Genomic DNA, 23,592 nt, shown 5'->3' with positions numbered 1-23,592 from the left:
CTCTTCTTTAAAATAAAAGCTCAATTCAAATAAATAAAGGGAAGTTTAACTGGTTGCAGAAGAAAACAATATATTTAAATTATAACAGAAATACATGTATCTGCAAACAGAATTTTCAAGAAAAGTTGGAAAAAATTGAGACAACTACGAACATGATTTCTTTTTTATAATGCAAATTGGCAACTCGGTAATGAAGCAACACGTATGATATCACAGCCTCCTCACTACTGTACTCGCTAATTGCTTTGTATGTTTTTGATATCTTTAATTTCCTAGATTTCCAAAAGAACTGCTTTCCTCAAGTTTCTTCCCTACGCACCTGTAGTTGCATCAATTTATGAATTAATATTTACTTTCCAATATTTCTATAATTAATGTTTGTATGTTCTTATTAAGTAATTCATGTACAAACTTAAAACATCTCTTTCAAATTTCAATTATATTTTTTATCTCTTTCAAATTTCAATTATATTTGACCAACATTAAACATAATTAATAAGATACGGTAAGTAACAATTAAGACAATACTCATAATAAGACAATACTACTTCAATTTTTATGCATATGTCCACAGATTCTAAAACACTTGCATGGCGGATATTTTCATTTATAGTGGTCGAACCTCAACAGATAAAAAATGGGACATCAAAAAACTATACAAATCTAAATCTAGACATGTGAGATGTGAGGGAAGTAAAATATTACTAATGACCTATAAACAATCCCTCTAAGCATAACACACAGTCCCTGTGTGTTGTAGGACAGAGAGGATATTGTCTTGTAGTAGGTAAGTGGTCTTATCATCACAGAGTGTGTATCGAGTGTCAATAAATGATAACACAAGTGAGCTGATTAAATATCATTAGCATTTAAAATGTACTTGTACGCAATTTTGAATGCAAATTTTTTGACATAATATTAATTGTGTCACTCATCTTTTTCAATTTTTTTGTTGTTACTATAAACTGGGATTACATATATTGGTGTTGAGATTTTTTTTTAATTATACTTTTTAATAAAAGATTACTAAAAGAAGTTTGAAGAAAAAAATCAGTTATATTTATACCAGCTAGGCTCACAAAATTGGACATCGACTTCATACATTACTCATGTCCATTTCCTCATGTTTGTTTCCAGTATTTTTTGTTCGCTTTCAATCAAATCTTTAGAGTCACTGATACATGTATAAAATGTAGGTCTCTCCATTTCACATTGATACATGTAACCTATCTAACAATCTTAAAAGTATTTCTTGCAAGTCAATTTGCAATGAATTTAGCAGAGCTACATTTTGCTAACATTCTCTTTTTGGTGAATTGTTTCATGTTTAGATTCATCAATACTTACCAACTAATAGTTCATATTTCCAAATTCTATCAGTCTCGGCTGATCTACATCTGAAACTATTCAGCAAATAATTTTATAACAATAACAAGTTTTCTATAATTGCCTAGATGTGAGAATGTGTAACTGTCTTGTGATATTGTCACACAAGTAATTTGAAAATGGAATATAAATGAAAGTGACAAGAAAAAGTGGACAACAAAAAATACACTATCATTCAGTTCTCATATGCTCATGATTGTAACAGGATCCAAGTAATGATAAAGACAAATTGTCATTTTCATTGTACAGAGAAGCAACAGGTTCAAAGAAAGTCCACATGACAGCGATACCAGACCATCTCCAGTACTGCAATAGTAGTACACAGCATTGGATTGTATTTCGCCTTGTTTACGATACAGTCATTCATGCGCCGCGATCGACTAGCTCGCCCAGCCAGCCAGACAGGTGCAGTGCAAGTCAAGGCCCAAACCGTCCACGCCCGGGGATGCGGCGTGGCACGACCCCGGTTGACTCCCTGTTGATGCGTGGTATCAATACTCTACCAAAGAGTTCATGAACTAGAAATCCCCATTACCACCAAACTCAACACGGTCGTAAAACTAACTGACAACTAAAGTCATCTCAATTTTCTTTGCATTGCACTTACCTCTACAATAATTTAGGCATCTGATGATCTTCCATTCATGCTTATTCACCTTAGATGACGGTAATTATAGAAAATATCCATTAAAGAAGTCCACAGACAGTGATTAGCAGCCAGTCAGTTTCCGCGTATTATTTCAATGGTATCTTACGACGCCATTGCATTAGTACGGTAGGACTGGTCTTTTGAATGCTGACGTCACTCAAACTCTTTTGTGTTACTTTGGGGAATTGAGTTTCTGGAGTCGCCGGTGTACGACACCGAATGAAGTTGGTGTTTACAAAGTTTGTGGTTTCAAGTTTTATTGTTCACCGGGTTGTTTTGGTCCTTGCATATAGTGGTTAATGCTTGACGATTGTTGAATCAGATTCAGTTTGTTACTTACATGCGATCTATTTAGATCAAATTTTAGTCTGTAACTCTGTACCATGGGCGAAATCCAGGGTAATTTCTAACAAGTTACAACAACAAAGATGCAAATAGGTCATCATCTAGCTAAAAAAGGACGGACACTTTCTTGGAATCTTGGGTTTCATAAGCCAACCCCCCCCCCCCCCCACCCCCTCCAAGAAAGAAAACAAATTAAATCTACCAGTGGTGTTGACTAATATAAATCTAACTTTATCTTAGTCAACATCACAAACTCATCTAGATTCTGAAAAAGCTTTGAGAAGACCGGCATATAAGTGGATGCGGGGGAGGGGGCGGACCGGCATGTTATTAATAATATAATGTGTACATGTATGATGAATAAAAGAGATGCAAGTTAATATTTTAGGAAAATATTAAATTGAAGCAAAACCAAATTGAATAACACAAATGCGATGCATAGTTCCGATGTAATTTCATTTTTTTTTTGGTCCACTTTCCAAAACAACTTTCGTTTTGGCCAATTGCTATTTATAGAAGAATAACAAAATAAATCAGAAAACCCGGCATGGTGTATATAAGCTCTAAGAATAAATTGAAAGTCCTTAAAAGCAAAGCTAATTTAATTGATTGATTGATACGTTTTATTTAAAATTCAGTAAAAAAAAAATATTAAAAAAACACAAAGACCAGGTTATAAACATTTACAATTAACATATAAAATCAACTTAAATATGTAAAACAAAGTAATAACATTTAAATACAAATAGCTGGAAAATGAAATAGGGTGTATCAGTAAAAGCCTAGTATGTGGATTGACAAGTTGATACACCCATTACAATTGCTTTCTATTCGCTAGACATTAATATTCTTTTTTTTTGTCAAAGAACTATTATGATTTGTTGTAAAGTTAGGCGGCCATGAATATTCATTCAAAACATTTTAAGATATGAAAATAAATGGGAAAACTGAAACTGATACTTTCCCCTTTTAAACTTTTGGACAATTTTTAAAGAGTTTGAGACACATTTCACTTCTTCTTTTTCTTTTCTTCTTTTCTTCGTACTCCATTCATACTCTATTCGTACTCCATTCTTACTCCATTCGTACTCCATTCTAACTCCATTCCTACTCCATTCTTACACGAATTCTTATTCCATTCTTCCTTCATTCTTACTCCATTCGTACTCCATTCTTACTCCATTCGTACTCCATTCGTACTCCATTCTTACTCCATTCCTACTCCATTCTAATTCCATTCCTACTCCATTCTTACACGAATTCTTATTCCATTCTTCCTTCATTCTTACTCCATTCGTACTCCATTCTTAATTCATTCTTACTTTATGCATAGGCCTACTCCATTCGTCTTCCATTCTTACTCCATTCCTATTATACTCCACTCTTACTCCATTCTTCCGTCATTCTTACTCCATTCGTACTCCATTTTTCCTCCATTCATACTCCAATCTTACTTCATTCTTACTTTATTCTTCCTTCATCCCTACTCAAAGTTCTTCCTCCATTCTTACTCCATTCTTACTTTATTCGTCTTCCATTCCTACTCAATTCTTCCTTCATTCTTACTCCATTCCTACTCAATTCTTCCTTCATTCTTACTCCATTCCTACTCAATTCTTCCTTCATTCTTACTCCATTCCTACTCAATTCTTCCTCCATTCTTACTCCATTCCTACTACATTCTTACTAACCCCAAAGGTTCAGAATCCCGTCAAGTGCGCATCATAAATTAACATCAATCAATCTCACACTGTTTTTATGTATTTTGAAACAAGAAAAAAAAACACGGATCACGCCACAGTATTTTATGAAAAATGACAAAATATTAATACGATTAAATTAAATTAAATTAAATTATGATAATCTCCTAACAACATTGTACAGAGCTTCATGTTTAATTAATTTGGATTTTGAATATGGTTTGAAACTGAATTTTTCATGTTAAGAATCAGATTACCAAAAAATGTGAAAACTAGATAACGCTCCACCGGGATTTGAAATGGAATTTGCTCTGGGTACTTCATATTTAAAATTCATTTTTCATTCTGTTCACTATTAGTGGCACTCTTCACACCCTTAAAGGCCAATCGAACCCTTTTAATAAGTTCATTTATATGAAAGCTGAACATTAAGATAATCAGAATGGCAAAAGTTTTAAATAAATCGGACCAATAACAAGAAAGTTGTGAACGAGATCGCTAAGTATATCTAAAATCGGCAGTTTGGTCGGTTTATTGTGATTTTGTCGCTGAGTACTCTCCCGTTCATCGTTTACAAAAATATAATTAATTTCCTCTTTCTCCCTTGGAGAACTACTCAAAATCTTTTATGGATAGCATTTATTATCGGTCCTCTAAAGAAAAAAAAGAGCCACCTGAGTCATTTATTTTCTGTGAACAATTTAAAGTTTAGTCATTTGTTGTTGTTTGAAAAAATGCAAAAAAAGATGTCCGCCGCTCCATCACAGAGACATTGTCAATTCAACCAATTCGAACAGCCCATACTAATTGCAACTTTTTTAAATTCATAATTTTCTCATTTTCTTGACTGATTTCACTCAAACATTTACCAATCTATACTGATTTTTTGCTTTCATCTAGAGTAATTTGCTATCAAGGTTGGATTTCTCTTTAAACGCATTTTGAGGTAAGTTACGTTTGGTCAAAAAATTACCTTTTCATATTAGAGGTTAAGCACCTCATATTTGAGGGAAACTAAAGGATATTGCCCCATTTATTGAAAATGAAATGGCATGACAATTTTATGATTATGTTAGTACAGAAAAGTCGTCACGAAAATGTAATTTCGTTTGTTCGTTTAATCGTTTATCATATATTTATTTATTCATAAGTTTATTCCCGAAAAGTTTACTTTACTTTTATTTATCAAGGTATTGTTTAAACGGACGGAAAATGAGGCTCGTCGTTTCAACTTATCGATTCAAGAAAAAGTAGGAACTTTTATGATCGGAGGTTTATTGGACAATGTCGTGTGATGGCGCTAGAGCAGACAATCAAATGGACTCATATCGGAGTGACGGCAGACGATATTCGGATTCCATTCCCCAGGAGGATTTATTACGTGATCTAGTAACAAGATGTTTTTATTTATTTCTTTGAAATTATATTATTTAAGCCGCCTCAACAATAATACGCTCTCTGGAAACCTTCATGAAAAACGAGGAAATTACAAATGACAATAACAATAAGAGCAACTACAAACAGCATGATAATATCGATGGGATGCTCAAGGCTCTTAAAAGGAATTTACTGGTCAAATAATATAAATGTACAAATAAAATAGGATATAAATGTTCTACCAAAAAAAAAGAACAACGTTGCAGACATGAAATTATGGAGTGTGTTACAAAATAACCAATCCATTGGGGCATTGGATAATTATGTTTTTAAGGGTATCCCGATCACCTTTTCTTTTTTATTTTCATCATCTAGCTGTGTTAAAATGTAATACCTTTATGATAGCTTTAATATATTGCAGACAGAGAGACATAATATAGGAAATTGATAGATGAATAAAGTTGGGTTCCCTTTTGTTAGAAACAAGAAGTATGATATCCTCCCCCTATGATACTACCTCCACAAATATCTTCTGAATAATCCGTTAAAATAACCTCTGCACATTGACCTCTCATGTATTAAGAACATAATGATTATTGTTTTTTCATATTCTTGATAATGCATAATTTTAAATCTTGCTATCTGACGTCAATATCTAAAAGACTTTTGTTTTTAAATGAAGGTAGGCCTATCGTATGTCATCATTTTGTGAACGTCGGGCAGGTTCTCCCTAGATGGTAGTACCGATATGAAGGAATGTGACTTAAGCTGGCGCTATTTCACTTGTATCGTGATACACGTACATCTCATACATTGTTAATCTGATTACAAGCTGTTTATGAAAGAAAACATGTACAATCATGTATAATCTGAGATTTTTTTTCTATGTTGTTCATTGATTGATGTAATTCATGAAGTGTCTTGTATCAAAGATCTTTTTTTATATTACTTATTTTGATAATTTCTTGTTATGTGAATTTATGAGAAAGGAAATAAAATATCATTTAAAACAAAAAAATCATTTGAAACAAAAAATAATCTCATACTCCATTGTTAATTTGATTATAAAAAGAAAAAATGTACAATCATGAGATTGTTCTATGTTGAATTCATTGTACATTGATTGATGTAATTCATAGTGTCTTGCACCAAAAATCTTGTTCTATATGACTTATTGTGAAAATTTCTTGTAATGTGAATTTATGAGGAAGGAAATAAAATCTAATTAGAAGAAAATAAATCTCATAAAAAAATATATATCATCTAGCCCATGTCTGACAGGAAGCTCTCTCTCACATAATTATACTAACCTTGATTGGAAAAAGTAAAGTAAATTTGCAGCCCAAATATATATTTTGTTTAAAGAATGTTGAGAAATGGAGGATAACAAAATATGATATTGACCACAATTATATCTCCAAAACAATCTAACATATAGAGTTTACAAACTGATCAACTAAATTACATTAAAACTTGTTTATGTCACGGTATAAGAACCACTAACCTGATAAGACCGGCGCTTTTTTGGATAATTTTGTCCCCTTTTCTCCTCAATTAAAAAAGCTTGCCCACTGCCGGTCCAGATTCTGTCCGTTTTTATAATGTTTTGTTTATTCGATCGTCTTTCCCCCCTCCTATTAGGAGGACTGGAGAGAGAGAGAAAGAAGAGGAAGAAGAGGAGGAGGAGGAAGAGGAGGAGGAGAGGAAGAAGAGGAAGAAAATGAGTAAGATAGCCCCGATGTGACAGAGGCTTTAAGAGATGGGGGGGGGGGGGGGGGCACAGTTTTGTTGTGCTCTCTTTAGTTTACTAGTTGTGTTGTTAACTTCTGTACCGAAGTTAAAATATGTGTTAACCATTTCTTTTTAATTGTTTAAATGACTGAAATTATCTTCTATGGCCAATGTCACAGTTGTCTCCTCTTCCTCTACCACTTCTACTTTCCCACCTCCTTTCTTCATCTCACCCTTATCCTTCCTTCTCAATCCTCTTTCCCTCTTTCTCCTCCTGTTTTTGCTTCTTCTAATGGTTCTCCTTTTTTTATAGTCTAGATGGAATGTTATAACCTTTTCCTTAGAGTAGCTATTACCTAGAGTAAATGTTTAATTCGTACAATTTGCCATATAAGTATTCATTTTCTACATAACTTCGCCTCTATCAATTGTAGTTTGTATAATGTGTAAATATACAAATTGATACCGATACCTTATGATAGCGTTACTATTCGCACTACCCTGTCTATTATCTTACTATCCCCACTTGAACCTTTTTCTTCTTCTTTTTTTTCCCTCCTTCTCTGCTACTTTTCATCTTCTTCTTCCGCTTCATCCTCTTCTTAATCTTACTCTACCTCCTTTCTTTTCTTTCTTTACTCTACACCATCATCATGTTCTTCTTCAATTTTATTTATCTCCTTTTTTATATAAAATGAGTTAGGGAGATCAAATAATAAGAAATAAGAATTTTTAAGTTAAATATTATTCTTAAATATTTACTCATTCAAGTTCAGTTCATTAATTGTGATGTTGATTGATATGAATGTTTTTCATATTGTACTTTACATTTGTAAAACATTGCCCAATTCGGCCTTTTAGGCCGCGATGCATTGTTGTTCTTTTATTCTCAATAAAACCATTATCAATTAAATTCAATTCAATTTTTATTTGATGAACTACCCAATCTTCATCTTTTTATGTTCTTCTCACTAGAGTTTCTGTTGATATTTTGCTTATAAAATATCAATGTTTATAGTTTTTATTATGGCCAAATCCCAGCATAACGAAATCAATTTTCCTGAGAATTGTTTTGAATAAATAATATTAGACATATTTTAATACAAATCTACAAAGTAATGATTTAATATGTTTTTACTAATATCAGGTACTTTTAAAATATGTTGGTTTCCTGTAAACCTTCATCAAATTTATGAAATACTACATTTTATATACTTATGTTAAGGAATGACTGAGAAATTGGTTTTGAGTCATTTCACAACAAAACTATTTACATTCCAATATCTTAGGAATTTGACGGATGGCTGGTAGGAAATTCTGTTGTTTTAGTACCTCATATAATTTTTTATATTATACAAATTTCTTCATTGTTTAGCATCCTGATTTTCTGTGCTTTGGGGTTGGATGTTTAATCTGATTATCTCCCTTAAAGCCTTTCATCAAGCCTTCTGATCTTCAGTATCTGCCTGGATGAGGCCAGATGCACTCAAGTCTTCTTTTCATTAATTTGTATATTTTAATCAAAATCCCAATTATGTCCTTTTTCAAAATTTAAAATTCTCTGGAAATGTTATTCAGTAAAATTTGGAATTGACCAGGGACCCATTTCAAGAAGCCTGTTTTTAATGACAAACATAAAAAATCTGTGACAAATCTGCTCATAACCAATCAGAAGCAAGGATTTCACTAGCTTATGAAAAAAAAACAGTCAATTGTCACTGATGACAAGTTTTGTGAAATGTTGCCCTGATTTATAGCTATGCTTTATTTTTCAAAGTAGGATGAAAATACATCTAAGGTCACAAAACACAAGAAAGAGACAAAAGAAATTGATGTTTTACACTCGTTTGCATTTTAATACCAGACATGTAATTATACAGAACATAAAAAGTTAATTACACATAGAATGTAGATAAAGCAACCATCTTAAAAAGAAAAACTCTCATTTACAATACTCACATATTAAAATCTGGTATACTATCAACACTACTAATAATTATCTGGTTTTCTTTGTAGCACATAATCTGTAGATTTCTACCTTCTAATAGATACAGACTGAGATCATGAGGTGAAACAAAAAATGAGTAGAGAGGAATAGAAGAATAAAGAGGTAAAGAGTGCTTAGATACAAAGAGAAATGATTTACAATGCCTTGTGATGAAGGAGATGAGCTCATTCTATGAAAATGTCTCAAATGTAGAGCAAAATCGGTTCAAAATAGTTGGCACAGAGCTCAACGAACAGAGGTGTAGAATGCATTTAGGATTTCTTAAAGTGACACATTGTGAAGCTCCACAGAACACATAGCTTAGGGTGCAAGCATGCAAGCATTAAAGTGAAAATTAGAAATGACTTTTCTTACAAATTATCATCATGAAAACAACTTTCTTTCGTTTAAAGATTATGCACTACTGCTTACCCAAATAATGTTGGTTAAAGGGCAATGATTTATGTGTGGACATGATCTTGATGTTATATCCCAATCACAGTATCAAACATACTCCAAACAGAACAGTTACCAATAAATCTTGGCCATTTCAGGAAAATGTAATTTCTCTGTTGGTCTATCGTTTCTATCGTTTGTATATTGCCTATCTGTCTATCGTTTGTATATTGCCGGTCTGGTATCGATCTCTCACCAAAATAAGTGGGGTAAACCATTTTTTTATCAAGCATTACATGTACAAACTAACAAAACAGAATGGGCATGCAAGCTGCGCTATATGCTAAATTTAAACATAATTTGTGTTTTTTTTGGATAAGCAGAATTCTACATTTCACACTAAAAAATCAGTATAATAAAAAATCAGCAAATTAAACGGTCGAAAGACAGAGTCATATTCTAGAGGCAAAAGAAATAATCCTTGCATTGTTGGAAAAAAATTGGAAGGCATTGTCAACAAAAAATAATCATCACAAAAGTAGATATTAATAGTAGCAGAGTAAAGAACAGGGAAGAAAGGAAGAAGAGTTGACAAACATCCAACGACTGTCTAATCTATTCCTTACTGGGGAACGTGTGCAAGATTATTTAAGGAAAAAGAGCAAGTTTCTCTTCACATTCTTATAAAAGTGATTTCTGTAGCCACCAACATTTTGTTATGATAAGGGTAAATTTTACTAACATGGCCATTTAAATTAATTATCTTTCTATCGATCACTTGCCTTTTGATACAATTAATCCATTATTAATTCAAGATTGAGTTTTGATTTAGAAAATCTTTTGGAGCACTATCAACAATTAAATGTTAGGATTCACAGACGTCACACGCCCTGGTGACATTTCTATGGTGTCATGCAGGATACTACTAAATAGGCACATAAAGAATGCCACTGTCAAAAATAAACTTTGTTACTGTCATATTGAATCGATCCCTAGGACCATGGAATGGAACACCTTTCTTGTTTTCAAAAGAGTGCTCCATACATTTAGATGTTGGTTCTTTCTATGCTGATTGGGTGCAAAAGAAAACTAAGAGGCTCTCTGTTTGTGATGTTAGGAGTACTGTAGAAAGGGGGGGGGGGTCATGAAATCCTTGTTTCATCTGTGGAGTGCCAGAAAGGCATTAACTCACAGACTTTTTAAACAGAGTTAACGCCCTTCTGGCTCTCTGCAGGTGCTTATGTTTCTTGAAGCAGGGTCATGATTTAACCCACAGTTTAGGGTAAGGTTAGGTTTGGGTAAAGGTTTATTTTTCTGGTCAAGGATTAGCTATTAGGGTTAGGGTTAGGGGCGAGTTCTATAGTTAGCCTTGGGGTAGGCCTACATAGGGAGAGGGAAGCGAGGGGGTAGCAGAGCAGCAGATCATTGAAGAATCTAAAATTTAAAAAAAAGCTTCATTTACAGAGTAGCTTTCAGTCATATGCTACTAAGAAGGGTTTAAGATACAAATTGGCACTTCTTTATCTTTAGGGCTCTAATTGAAGCATCTAAGATGTTTTTGTCGAACAAGCAATGCGCAAGATGTTTGAGAAGGAAAAGAACATAAACTCATAAGCACTCTCTACCGAAATAATAAAGTTAGAAAAGAAGTTTGCATGCCAGCATGAACAAGACATTCAGTGAAAAAAGAAATACAAGTAAACTTATCCTACAAAAAAAAGAGAAGGAAAATATTGAATTAACGGAATGCTGGTTGAATAATAGAAAAGGAACATGTTCTTTTAGACATACCATAATATACATGTACATTTTACATTGAGAGAGACACAGAGATCAAAGCCTTTGTAGGTGAAATAGTCGAAAATATAAATGATTTTTTTTTCTTCGGCACACTCATCTGGTAGGCATCTAACTACAAAAAGTGTATATAATCATTGATATGTACACTCACATATTCTGTGTCTTAATATGAGGATGAAAGAAATACAACTGTCTTTTCTCCTTTCTCCCTTTCAATGATATATTTCAGTTTCTGAATGAATGTAGTTTGATTTCTGGATCACACAAATCTTACATGTGTCAAATTCATCTTGAACCATTTCAGTCACTATTTTTGCCACATGGAAAATGTGTGATGTATAAATGGAAAATTGATCTGTAACCAAAATAGTTTTACCTTCAGATTTGAATACATTATTGGCATGAAAAGAAGAAACTATCTAAAAACAGACGTCCCTTTCAATTATATTTCTCAATTTCAAACGTATTTCATAAGACTAGTTAACGTCCCACTGAATACCATACTAATCATTTAAACTTACAAGCTGCATAGAGTTACCGTGACTTCATTTCATTTTGAAGAAAGTATTTAGAGTGTTGTGAAGGAAAACTTTAGTTGTATATGATTATTTGTAAGGAAAGAATCAAATCCAGTGAATTTAATCATTCTTACACGATTGAATTGATGATTTATAGACTATGTTACCTATTCTCTCCATTCTCAAATAAACATATCTTTCTACCGTATTCAGAAACTCAAATGACATTCAATACTTGTTACCCCTATCACACAGCTAGCAGCCCTAGTAAACCCACACCAAAGACATTCTTCTCCCTCACCTCAATCTCTCTTTGAGATATTTCATGCAAAAAACTGCAATTTAAATTTTCAATTATTATACACATACTCTTGTGATAAAAAAGAAAATTATAGAATAAGACTACAAGTGGTCACTAGTATAATATCAATGAGAACATTCATATACAATTGTGTGATTTGTACATTTATACAAGCGTGTAAACCTTTCTATGTTACATAGAACCGAAACCCGTCATGGGCCAGCGGTGTATATTCAGGACAATAAAATTCTGTACACAAAATTCAATTTCTTCCTCCTCCTCCTCTGTGGCTGGTGAACCAAACTGCATGGAATTCACCATTGCCATCATCTTTACAATGAAATTCAATTACAGAGCATTCATCCACATGATCTCATACATTTAAAATGATCTCCTGTAGAGATCTATAATCAAAGGCAAGGCATTATCACAACCCTATAAGATCTAGTTTCCTAGATTCAAACTTGATGCACAGCGTCAATCTCACATCATACCTTTCATAATTCATCTATACACATCTTGTTAGCCTTAAATTAGTATAAAAAAGTGATTTTGACAATGTCTATATTCATTTCTAAAAATGTTACTCGTTCAAAGTTTCCACAGTGCAATTGTGAATGTGCGTTTGAGGGTCCAGTAAGAAAGAGCTAATAAACAGCTGTGACTCTCAGGTGTAAACAGCTGTGACTCTCAGCTGTAAGCAGTCACAGATGAAGATAGAACTGATGGGATATGGTTATTCAGTCAACTCACTGTCGACTGCAAATGGTCATGTTACATAGCCCTGCCTACAAGCATTATACCGGATGCATTATTTTGACAAGCAGCCCAGAAACCTTCACATAACGAACAAAATACCAACAGTATTTCCGTACTCCACCAATAATCCATACTTACAGGCTCAATTTTGAATGAACGTCATGGAACCATTAAGCACAAGACACCCCCTACCAGTAAGAACACAAAAGACTCATTCACAAATGAAAAGGTAAACCACTTAGAAAGTGTCGCTGCCAATGAAACATGAGCCTAGAGTACTTCCTATTTCTGTATCTTATAACATCTACAGATAAGTGCATATAAGGGCCTTTACTGCATACAGCTTTGTGTTTTCACCCGCACTCGCCAATCATTTCCACATAAACGATTTTTAAAAATATTTTGCAGCGGCATTTTTTTAGGCAGGTTATCTTTATGGCATGAGTGAATGAGGTTTAACGACGCTGACTTAGGAAGTGGATTTCTGGACCATTACCAATAATCTACTTCAGAAAATTAATTTAATTGCCAAGAGCCTCAGAGGCAGATCTTTGAGTTTGATTTGAAACTCTGAATTATTTTCACACATTGATGTGCCGAGTAGGGGGTTGAGAGCAGGGAGATTCTTCATATATTATCACCTCATTCAGATATCAAGTGGTATACTGCTGCATTCTTTAATGCTGTAAATGTAATACGTTTCTTATGTTTGTATCTTACATCAAAGAGCTCATTGAATAAGCACAGAAATTTTGTCCGGTCCACTATAATTGCAGGGCCCCTCAGGGAGAACAGTATTAATACTGATGAGGCTACCCTGGGTAAACAGGAAATATTATTATTATTATTATCATTATTACTATATCTGAATACATTATCTCCGCTAATTCTGTTCCCATCGATGAACCTTTTTCTTCCTTTAGATGGTAACATTTCACTCGTTTCATTCATCATCATAGTACAAACCAGAGCAGTATTTGGTATGGGCCACTCTAAGGTATTTGACCCATATATTATTATCGATTACATGACAAAGAAACAGTCATACCCAAAACTTTCCCGTGCCTGAAATATTAGCAAATTTTGTGAGCAGTTCAGATTTGTCAAAGTTTCATCCCACAAAATAAATGAGTCTCAGTTGACACAGCATTAAACATTTGCATTTCATGAAAGTTTCTTGCCATGAAACTGGCCATCCATAACAACTCACCAGAGACTCATGTTGCAAAAGTTTGTGGAGTCAAATTATATTTTGTTTCATACCTAACATCAAGGAAAAAGATAATTGTTTTGTTAAATCTGTTCAATTTTGCATTGTACTTGCATTGGAAATGAAATGACCAAACACCTTGGATCTTCCTCTAAGGCAACACATACCTTAGGCTCTACTGCATGATGAGGAACTACAGCTTTTACATGCACAATAGAAATTTAGGTTCCCTCTTATGTACTCTTCCATTTCATTTTATGAGATTTGTCTTTTAGATGTTGATGATCTACAGGAATCTTCACAACCAATATCTTCACAAGTGTCCTAATCGATTGTGATGCTTTGCACTATGGCTTCTTGTTTTATTGAAAGAGGATTAACTGGGGATGATTTCATATCGTCCAGAGTAACCATACTTCAAAATCTTGTGCATCTATGATCTGTACAGGTCTAGAGTGAAGAGTGCTCTCCACGTTGCCTTAGTGGTGGCAGGCAGGCAGGGATGTGTTTATGTACCCTAAGTCTTCTTTCCAAAGAAAGTGCAATGGACATGTTAATAGTAGCATGATGAACATCCTTTGGTTCTAAGAATGTTTGGATTGCTTAAACATATGCCAAATTTGATAGTTCCATACATGCATGCAACATATTCATATTGGGTACAAACTTTATGCTCAAATCTGCTGAAAAACCTGTAAATGTAAATGGAATTTATGATATCTTTTTTTCTTCAAAGTGCTTCTCTACACATAATCTTCTTTTGTTTGTGTTGTGTTCAAAATTACTCAATATAATCCATTGCTGTAAGTAGTGGAACATTAGTAAGAGTTTGAAGAAGTGATAACGAAAATGCAGCTCAAATAAAATCAACTCAAAATGCAGCAAGGTACAGAAATACTGCTTCCGCAGCTATTTTGTTGTGCCTCTGGAATGTACAATTGCACTCTTCTCTTAACACAATAGATAACATTATCAACCATCCTTCCATTACACACAAGTGTAAAACTCACAATAAACAAAACAATAAACAAACATTAATCAAAGTATGAGTAGATTGATCAGACGGTACACACTATAACAATGTCTTCACAGGCTTTCAAACAGAATGCCACATCTTGTCAACGGTCCAGCCAGCAGGTGGCCCTTAACCCTTTGCTTACTGGAACCTGTTGGTCCCTGTGTTAAGCCTATGGGACCTATAACATTCAGTAGTCAGCAGGTTAATTGGCGAGGAAAGATCTTTTCTATTGAACCGTTCTCACTGTTGGTGCTTTTCCTATTATCACAATCTGAGAGTATTCCAGGCAATAGGGTCAGACCCAAAAGTTGTTTATCATAAACTTTTTTCTCTTAGAAACATTAGGTTAATACCTTTGGGGGTTGAAATTTAAAGAAAATATTGAACAATGTTTATTCTGTCAGATCCCTAAAATTTGAAGAAATCGATTACTACATACAAATACATTACAGCCGATTTGAATAATTCCTTACAAATTTGCACAAAAACGAGGCTAAAAAAAGAATATAGGTGAAAACATGATAATCTAAAATTATTTCTATCAGCCTGAGAAAAAAGGTTTGAATCAACAATACCCAATGAATCGATTTTAACTCTGCTTCGTAGAAAAGTTGATTTATTATTGCTTTTTATGTAGGATGAATCTGACTTGGTACCTAAATTTAGAGCAACAATATAAACAAAAATTTGAAGAGACTTATTAATGTTTTTTTCTGTATGGCCTACCCAAGAAACGATTTCATCTACCTGAAAATCCATTGATACTGTAGGATATGGTGCTCAATTTACTATCTGACTGTAATCTCAACTTTGTTTGTGATCTAATTTCTAAAGAATTTAAGAAACTCTCCAGGCATTTACTCAGCTTCTCCACACCCCTTGACAAATACAAACATATTAGCCTGAAAGGACAATAGCTTTTTATTTCTCTTTCCTTGTTGTCTTCCATGTGAAGAGCTTGATCAGAAGCACATCCACTGTTCTCGTTCTCCTGGATGACAGTCACACTTCAGATATGGCATCTAGGAATCTTTAATGAAGTTAGATTTCCACTTTGCCAAAAGCACTCTCCCATCGCTATGCAGCATTCGTTGCTCTCGTTACTCAATAAATCAATCTGTGCATTCCATCTGCCAAAAGAATGCATCTCGGCACTACTCTGCTGGCCCGGTACAGCCGAAGCAGTCGTTCTACGCACACACAAGCGAGTTGAACACTCGCAATGATTCTGCCCGAATTTGTCTCAAACACCACCACCAACCCCATGGTGATACCAATCGCAAGACAGTATCCCATGTGGGTAGGGAGGAAGGGTCAAGGGTCGCGGCTGGCTAGAGCCGATGATCTTGCCGAAAAGAGTCTTCCGTGGCTTGGTCAGCGACAATGTCATTGTCCGAGAGCATCTGTAGGTGCTCTAGGTCTAGAGGATCAACGTTCAATGAGTCCGTTGAAAACAAGAGATCATGCTCAAAGTTACTGTCCATACTGGCCATGGCGTTGCTGATTTCACGAGCTAACTCTTGCCTTGGCGGTGATTCCCCTGCACCTAGCAAATAGAAAAAACAAATAATAAAAGACGCCTCTACATTTAGTCAATTTGGTCGCAAAGAAGATGGAAATATTTGTTCTATTGCTCTTCTAAGATTCTTTACAGGGGTCATTGTCATATCAATATTTATTTTTATCTCTCTGGACCAAATTCACGGTCCAAACGCTTGTTATATGTATTCAGCCATATCCAGTAAATGGGGCCCTGTTACTGGTTTTAACTCATGCCTGTGAAAAAAGTCCCACTAGCAATGGAGTCTTCCTGGTCAGTGCAACTCAAACATCAAGATTATCTAGTGATGCTCATTATACACAGGCTACAGTGAGATTAGTTCCAAACAATGCCCTGTCCTTTATACTGTAGGCAACATGTTTTGACATCCAGAATCATCTCAATTTATTTGTTGCTACCATTCTAATTCTGAAACAGAGTTACCATTTTATTAACTAAAGTTCTCGCTGGCAATAATGCTGTGCTCTACTGCAGATTAGAATATCATACTTCAAATATTATGGGATTCTCGATGCAGACTTGCAAAATGAATACAATATAATGAAACCTAATGGTTATGCTTCTCACCTGTGAATATAATATCTGGAATATTGCTGGGATGTGAGTGTTGAGGGATTTGCATAAGGGTTTGTTGGTAGGTAGGGGGCGGTCTCCCATGATGAATTAATTCCTGACTGCCCCCTAGATTGTGGCTGTACACAGCACCATATGAAAGACCCTGCGAAACAGAAGATCAGAGACATTTCATTTACAAATCAGTCAATATAATTGAATGGTGGTGTTATTTGGTATCCCACAGCTCCAATCACACATTAGTTTTAAATCTAGTACATTCAGTATCAATCAATAGTTTGTTGAATGACAGGCTAAGCAACCCTATCAACTTCTACACAGATGTCTTCCAGGATGCTAGGATTTTGAGCCAATTGTCTCATTTTTCTTTAACCCATAACTCCACAATCTCTAATGATAAATCTAGATATCTCCAAAATATTGAACATCTCCAATGATGTATCTAGATATATCTTGTATTAGACCCAATCATACAATGTAAGTCAATTTGATAGCATGGGTTCATATCCTGCCGCTGCTACCAAACTCACTTTACTTTCCATTCAAGATTATCAAACAAGATTCAAATGATGTGAATCAGTTCAATGTGAATCAGTTCAATGTGAATCAGTTCAATGTGAATCAGTTCAATGTGATGGCACATCCGACCGCTGCCATCAAGCACAATCTCAAACTGAATATGTTGTATTTCTAAGGCCGTCTGTACTAGTTTCGCCAGGGGGCATTAGACCACCCTGCAAGCTCACTGATAGGTGGTTATCTCATCAAATCAGCTCTCAATTAACGGAAAAGGGGGATCATGGGGGACCAACTGGCACTGATTAGGCATTGTTTGCCCTATAGAGGAAGCAAGTAGCTATAAGTTGTACAGTGTGGGGCTTTAACATAAGTCACTAGCAGGACCCGCGGAAATCCGCGGGATTCTAGAGGGGGGCGGGGGGTGTAAATAGATATATAGAGACTGTCTAAATTAAAACCACCAAGAACTTTATTTGCCATTCAGGCCATTAAAAAAATATACATGTTTAGCGTCCCCGCCCGCTTCCTTTTCTGGGGGCCGCCTCCTATTTTTTTTTTTTTTTTTTTTTTTTTAATATTTTTTTTTTTTTTGAAAGAAAAAAAAAAACAGCGTCCCTGCCTGCTTTCTTTTTGGGGGCCGCCTCCTATTTTTTTTTTTTTTTTTTTTTTTTTTTTTTTTTTGAAAGAAAAAAAAACATGAAAAGCACTGCTAAAATGTATTTCTGGTTTTAAAAAAGAAAAAAAAAAAATTGTCGGCCGCCATCTTGAAAAATAACTCGAATGTCAGGGAAAATGTAACGGAGCGGCCATTTTGAGGAAAAAAAAAAAAGGGCCTCCTCCTTCCCATTTTTCAAAAAAACAGGATGCTAAACATGTTTTTTTTTTAATTTGGCCTTATATAAAAAAAAAAAACGATCCAACTGTACCAGTAGTTATTCTTTAAGCCACTGGAACTGCGTAGAGTTCCGTAGTGTGACGTACCGACTACGCAGAAATTAGGCTGCGTATTAATGGGAAAATAGTCCCTGCGTATAGGTTATGCGTAGGCTGGCGTACAGGTTTGCTTATGGTTGCTTACTGTGTGGAAAGCTTTAACTGCTTTGTCGATCTGGCGTAGGGTAGCGTACTGTTGCGTAGTCATGTAGCGTAGTGTTGCGTAAAAAGGCGTACTTTCTGCGTCAAGTTTCTACGCCGAAAGTACGCGAAAAAAATTAAACATGTTGAATTGTTTTCGTTCATCTTGCGTACCCCTTTCCGCCCCTCAGCATATAGTAACGTAGGCCAGCGTAGTTGGTACGCAACACTACGCAACTCTACGTATTGACCCCACGCCAATTCGTGACCCGCAGGTGTCACAAATAAAGTATTAAAAATATGCTCATCTGACCCTAATTAAACGCCTAAAACCCTTGAGCTTTCGGGGGTTTATGGCCCCTTGAAACCCGTGGATCCCACGCCTATATTATATATACACTCAACTCGCTGCGATCTGATCTCTCTCCCCCCCCCCAACCTCGAAGAACGTAACCATCGAGCTTTTGGGGGTTTATGGCCTCTTGAAACCCGTGGACCCCACGCCTATATTATATATACACTCAACTCAGGACCCGCGGGATTCTAGAAGGGGCGCAGGCAAAAAATTAAGTTTTTCATTTCGTGGGCTCCATTTCAAATTTTGGGGAAATTTTCGGGGGCTACTTTTTCAACTTTCGGGGGCTCTTTTTTCTGGGGCTACTTTTTCATTAATTCATAAAAGGATAGGCCTACAGTTTGTTGAGATTTGTTTAGTAGGCTAAGGTTTCAGGCTTCCTACTTCATAATTGCCTATAAAAAAAAAACATTTTTCTAGTTCAATAACTAATTTTTCATGCATTGATTTGATGCAAGAACTGTAACATAATAGACCCTAGATTGTGATTATTTCTTACCATGAATTTCGATAATCATTTTTCAAAGTAAAATTTTCACAAGAAAATCAGACAGTCGTTTAAAAACGTAGACATTAGTAATACTTTTACTAATTCTAAGCTCAGGTTTCGTAAATCTATTCACGAAACTATATTGAAATCGCGGCAATAATGATGCAAACCAACAATAACCCTATTATTATTATAGATATTCATGGAGTGATTTTATATCCTGCTGCTACAAAACACTTGTCTTCATTTTCCTAACTAGTATAGGGCATTCTAACATGACATCATCGTGTACCAATGACCCTATTGGTGGGCAAGCAAAGTGTCAGGCTACCAGTTCAGGAGTAAAGGAGGTAGATGTGTGTGAAGAACAGAGACCTGTATGTGAGAGATAACTCCCCTGTTTGTAAAAAAAAACATAACAAAAAGTGGACTCGCATAATGAGTACATCATTAATTTTGAGTTGGTGTGTTGTTCTTTTTTACATCAGAGAAAGCCTTTCAGATTAAACCAGTTCATAAGTCGTTTACATAATTATACTCACCAAACCCGATTGCATGTCATGTTCATTGGAAAGGACAAACGTCGGTGACGTGGGTGTGGACGTCGTCCTCTGCTTCTGTTCTGAGTTCTGCATCATGTTGAACTGCTCAAACTTGTACTGTAGAGCATTAGTCTGCTGCTGCTGGTAATAGGCGTCACTGAACAGACCCATGTTGGCTGGGACCGGAGAGGTGGAGCCTGGAGAACAGGAACCTACTGGCATGGATCCACCAGGAGAGGGCAGAGGGGAATTGTTAGGATTGGAGACAGGTGAGGTCGGGGAGGAGCAGGAGACAGTGTTACCCATCATCTGTTGTCCTTTGTCCCTGTAATGCTGCATCTGAGCCTGTAATACAGCCTGGATGTGGAAGAGGGAGGAGGAGTATTAACGAAAGGACAATTATAAATACCATAGAAATGATACAGGAAAATTTCATCAGTTGGGGATAATGCTACATGTTATACCATAGAAATATTTGACAATTAAAGATAAACTTGAGTTCTGGTAAAAAAAGAAAATGAATTCTCACAGAATCTTATGAAACTTATACTGAAACTTATACGAAACTTATACTGAATATTCAAGATTACAAATAAATGTCATGTGCCAAACAATTTTGGAAGAAAATGTATACTGGCTGAGTAATGAGCATAGAAAGATAAGGAAATCAGGGTAGTACTAGCCCCGACACCATGTGTGTTGTCCCATATACATCTATCTGTGTAAGTGATTGTTACTTTACCAAGACTCTGCCAAATTTATGATGATTTTGATGACTCTAGAACCTTGCATTACACACCATTACTTACATGCTATATGATCAACTTTTCTGATCTATTCCACACCTTTTCTTTCACAATGCAATCGCATTACCAGTACTCAAGTTTATCTTTAAACATATTCATGAGAATAACTGAAACAATTTGTGTGAAAAACAAAATACAATGTGAGAAAAATTTCAAATTGGAAAGAAGGGATAACTAAGCAACTCCCAAAATAAGAAATGAATGCGTTGTGAAAATTAATAACATACAGGAAATGAACTTTTAACCTAGATTTGTCTTAGTTAAATGCTAGAAAAACACATCAATTCCCCAAGAATATCTGAAATTATTATTTAAAAAATTCAGCATACTAGGTGCAAATACCAAGTCATCAGCATATTCATATGAACCTTAAAATTATTTCTATCAATGAATGACCAAATATTATCTTATTAAATACACTTGGCAAGGGGTTTATATCCTGTTTTTTCCAAACTGAAAATAGCCACTGGACTACCGGTATACAGGTTCTTAGTAACAAATTTATATCAAAAATGAAAGTCAGTACCATGTGTTTCCTGTTTTCTATAATTACCTATCACTTTAATTATCCTGTTGTGCTTTAAAGAAACAAATAACGGGCATACTCAAAACCAAAACCACAACCCACTCGACTGGCAATTACTTAGCTTACTTTCATATTTACTTCAGTAATAAACTTGATATTCAATAGTGTTCCCCATATAGAACACACAAGATGCACTTGTGATAATATTTCTATTCAACATCAACCTCAAAGATCAAACACTGGTAATTTACAAATATAGTATTGTTTGTGGAAAGAACCTAAAACCTGAAAATTGTACTGCCTTGCTCTCTCTTTGAGAGCTTTAAGAATTATTTTCTTTTTTCTGTTGTTTGTTCTTTCCAATAAGAACTCTACCTAAACAAAGCTGTATTTGGTTTCCTATTGTTTATACATTGAATAAACAAGGTTGTAAAGACATTCAAAGAATCAACTCAACTCAACTCCTATCACATCGCCTACAGAAATCATGTTCAGATTATGTAATGTTTGCAGATTTCAATAGGTGATGCACAAGGCTATTGAAATCGCCTTAGGCTGATACTTCAAAAATCTTTGGGTCATGTCAAAGCCCCACTGCACTACTTATAGCTACTTGCACCCTCTATATAGCAAACAATGACTAATCGTTGACCATTGGTCCACCACTATTCCCTTTTTCTTATGTTAATTGAGAGTTGATTTGATGAGATAACCACCTGTCAGTGACCATGCAGGGAGGTCAAATCCCTCCTGGCCAAACTAGTGCAGTTGGGCTTTAAACTTTGTTTATAGTATTATATTCTTCAATCTATTCCATGAAATAATTGTCAGAATTAGTGACTTACCATTTGTGACATGTCTAACGTGAGGCTGGGAGGAACGTTGTGCTGTGGACTCGCCGGATTTGAATGATGGTGTTGTTGTTGTTGCTGCTGTTGTTGCTGCTGTTGTTGCTGCTGCTGTTGCTGCTGCTGTTGTTGATGGAATATATTACCTTGGTTTGCCATTTGCTGTTGTTGTGATTGCTGCTGCTGCTGTTGTTGCTGCTGCTGCTGCTGTTGTTGTTGCTGTTGCTGCTGTTGCTGCGCTACCTGTTGGGCTACCTGTGCAACTTGTTGCTGCGTATGATGATTGGATTGCTCTTGATGATGATCCACAACTATGCTGGGGGTCTGGTCTAATGGGATACCCTGTTAATATACAATCAATCAAACCTCTCTCTGTTTATTATCAACTACTACACACATTTTAGTGGTATGCATATTGTATTTGTTTCACAGAATAAACCATTGCTATTACACAGGTTAACTTCCACATACTGTAAGCATTTTCATTCATGACATTCATTGTTTTTATTGCAACACTTCATTAGAAATATTAAGTATGATCATTATTTCTATATCCCTGTAGAAAGGGCGTAGAGGTTTAAGCCATGGTCACATCCGATGCAGTAAGCTGCCTAAAATGCCACACAGATATGTTAGCATGCTTACGGTGCAATTGTTGAATGTAGCTCCTTTTTCTTTTTTCTTTTTTTTTTTTTTTTTACTTCACTTGGCATACATTTATGTGTAAACTTGTCCTCTATTGCTAGTGTTTTCTTTCTTTCTTTTTATTTCATTTATTTATTATTTATTTATTTATATTTATTCTTTAATTTTTATTTATTCAACTAATTTTAATTTTAGTTATTTATTCATTATGATTATTATTTTATTTGGGGAGGGGGAAGGAGGGGGCAGTTGATAGTGAGATGTTATAACAATGTTTTAGTGTTAGTGAGACCGACCGACCTACCTGTGGACTAGGGGATAAATGTCTCCTTTGATTGAGGACGACGGGGCTACCGGGATTGCTCATGACTTGCCGCCTCTGGTTCTGGGGGCTCATTTGAGGGCTAACCTGTGGACTGTGCGTCGTCACCTGGTATACAAGGTGCAAGAATAAGGCTCATTAAAGGTAAAGACCT

At 35.1% G+C, this 23,592-nt stretch overlaps 1 protein-coding gene across 3 annotated transcripts in view; it reads right to left on the bottom strand.

Annotated features, from left to right (window-relative positions):
* Positions 1-13,062: 13,062 nt before the first annotated feature.
* The window catches only part of LOC578358 (CREB-regulated transcription coactivator 1), a 52,596-nt gene continuing 42,066 nt past the window's right edge, over positions 13,063-23,592 (bottom strand). Inside the window, exons 9-13 of one of the 3 annotated variants that reach the window (XM_030977101.1) lie at positions 23,421-23,546; positions 22,469-22,813; positions 20,292-20,648; positions 17,306-17,456; positions 13,063-16,717 (exon numbers count right to left, since the gene is read on the bottom strand). In XM_030977101.1, coding sequence (XP_030832961.1) covers positions 16,509-16,717; positions 17,306-17,456; positions 20,292-20,648; positions 22,469-22,813; positions 23,421-23,546 — 1,188 coding nt within the window. In that variant the 3' untranslated portion in view covers positions 13,063-16,508. Of the gene's footprint in view, positions 16,724-17,305; positions 17,457-20,291; positions 20,649-22,468; positions 22,814-23,420; positions 23,547-23,592 lie in introns of all 3 variants that reach the window. The other 2 variants (XM_030977100.1, XM_030977102.1) reach the window with 2 other exon arrangements.

This window comes from Strongylocentrotus purpuratus, unplaced genomic scaffold (assembly GCF_000002235.5).
Source record: "Strongylocentrotus purpuratus isolate Spur 01 unplaced genomic scaffold, Spur_5.0 spur5_scaffold_9, whole genome shotgun sequence".
In the NCBI taxonomy this organism is placed as follows: domain Eukaryota; kingdom Metazoa; phylum Echinodermata; class Echinoidea; order Camarodonta; family Strongylocentrotidae; genus Strongylocentrotus; species Strongylocentrotus purpuratus.
Note: the sequence above shows the minus strand (reverse complement) of the source record. Positions and strands in the feature narration are given on the sequence as shown.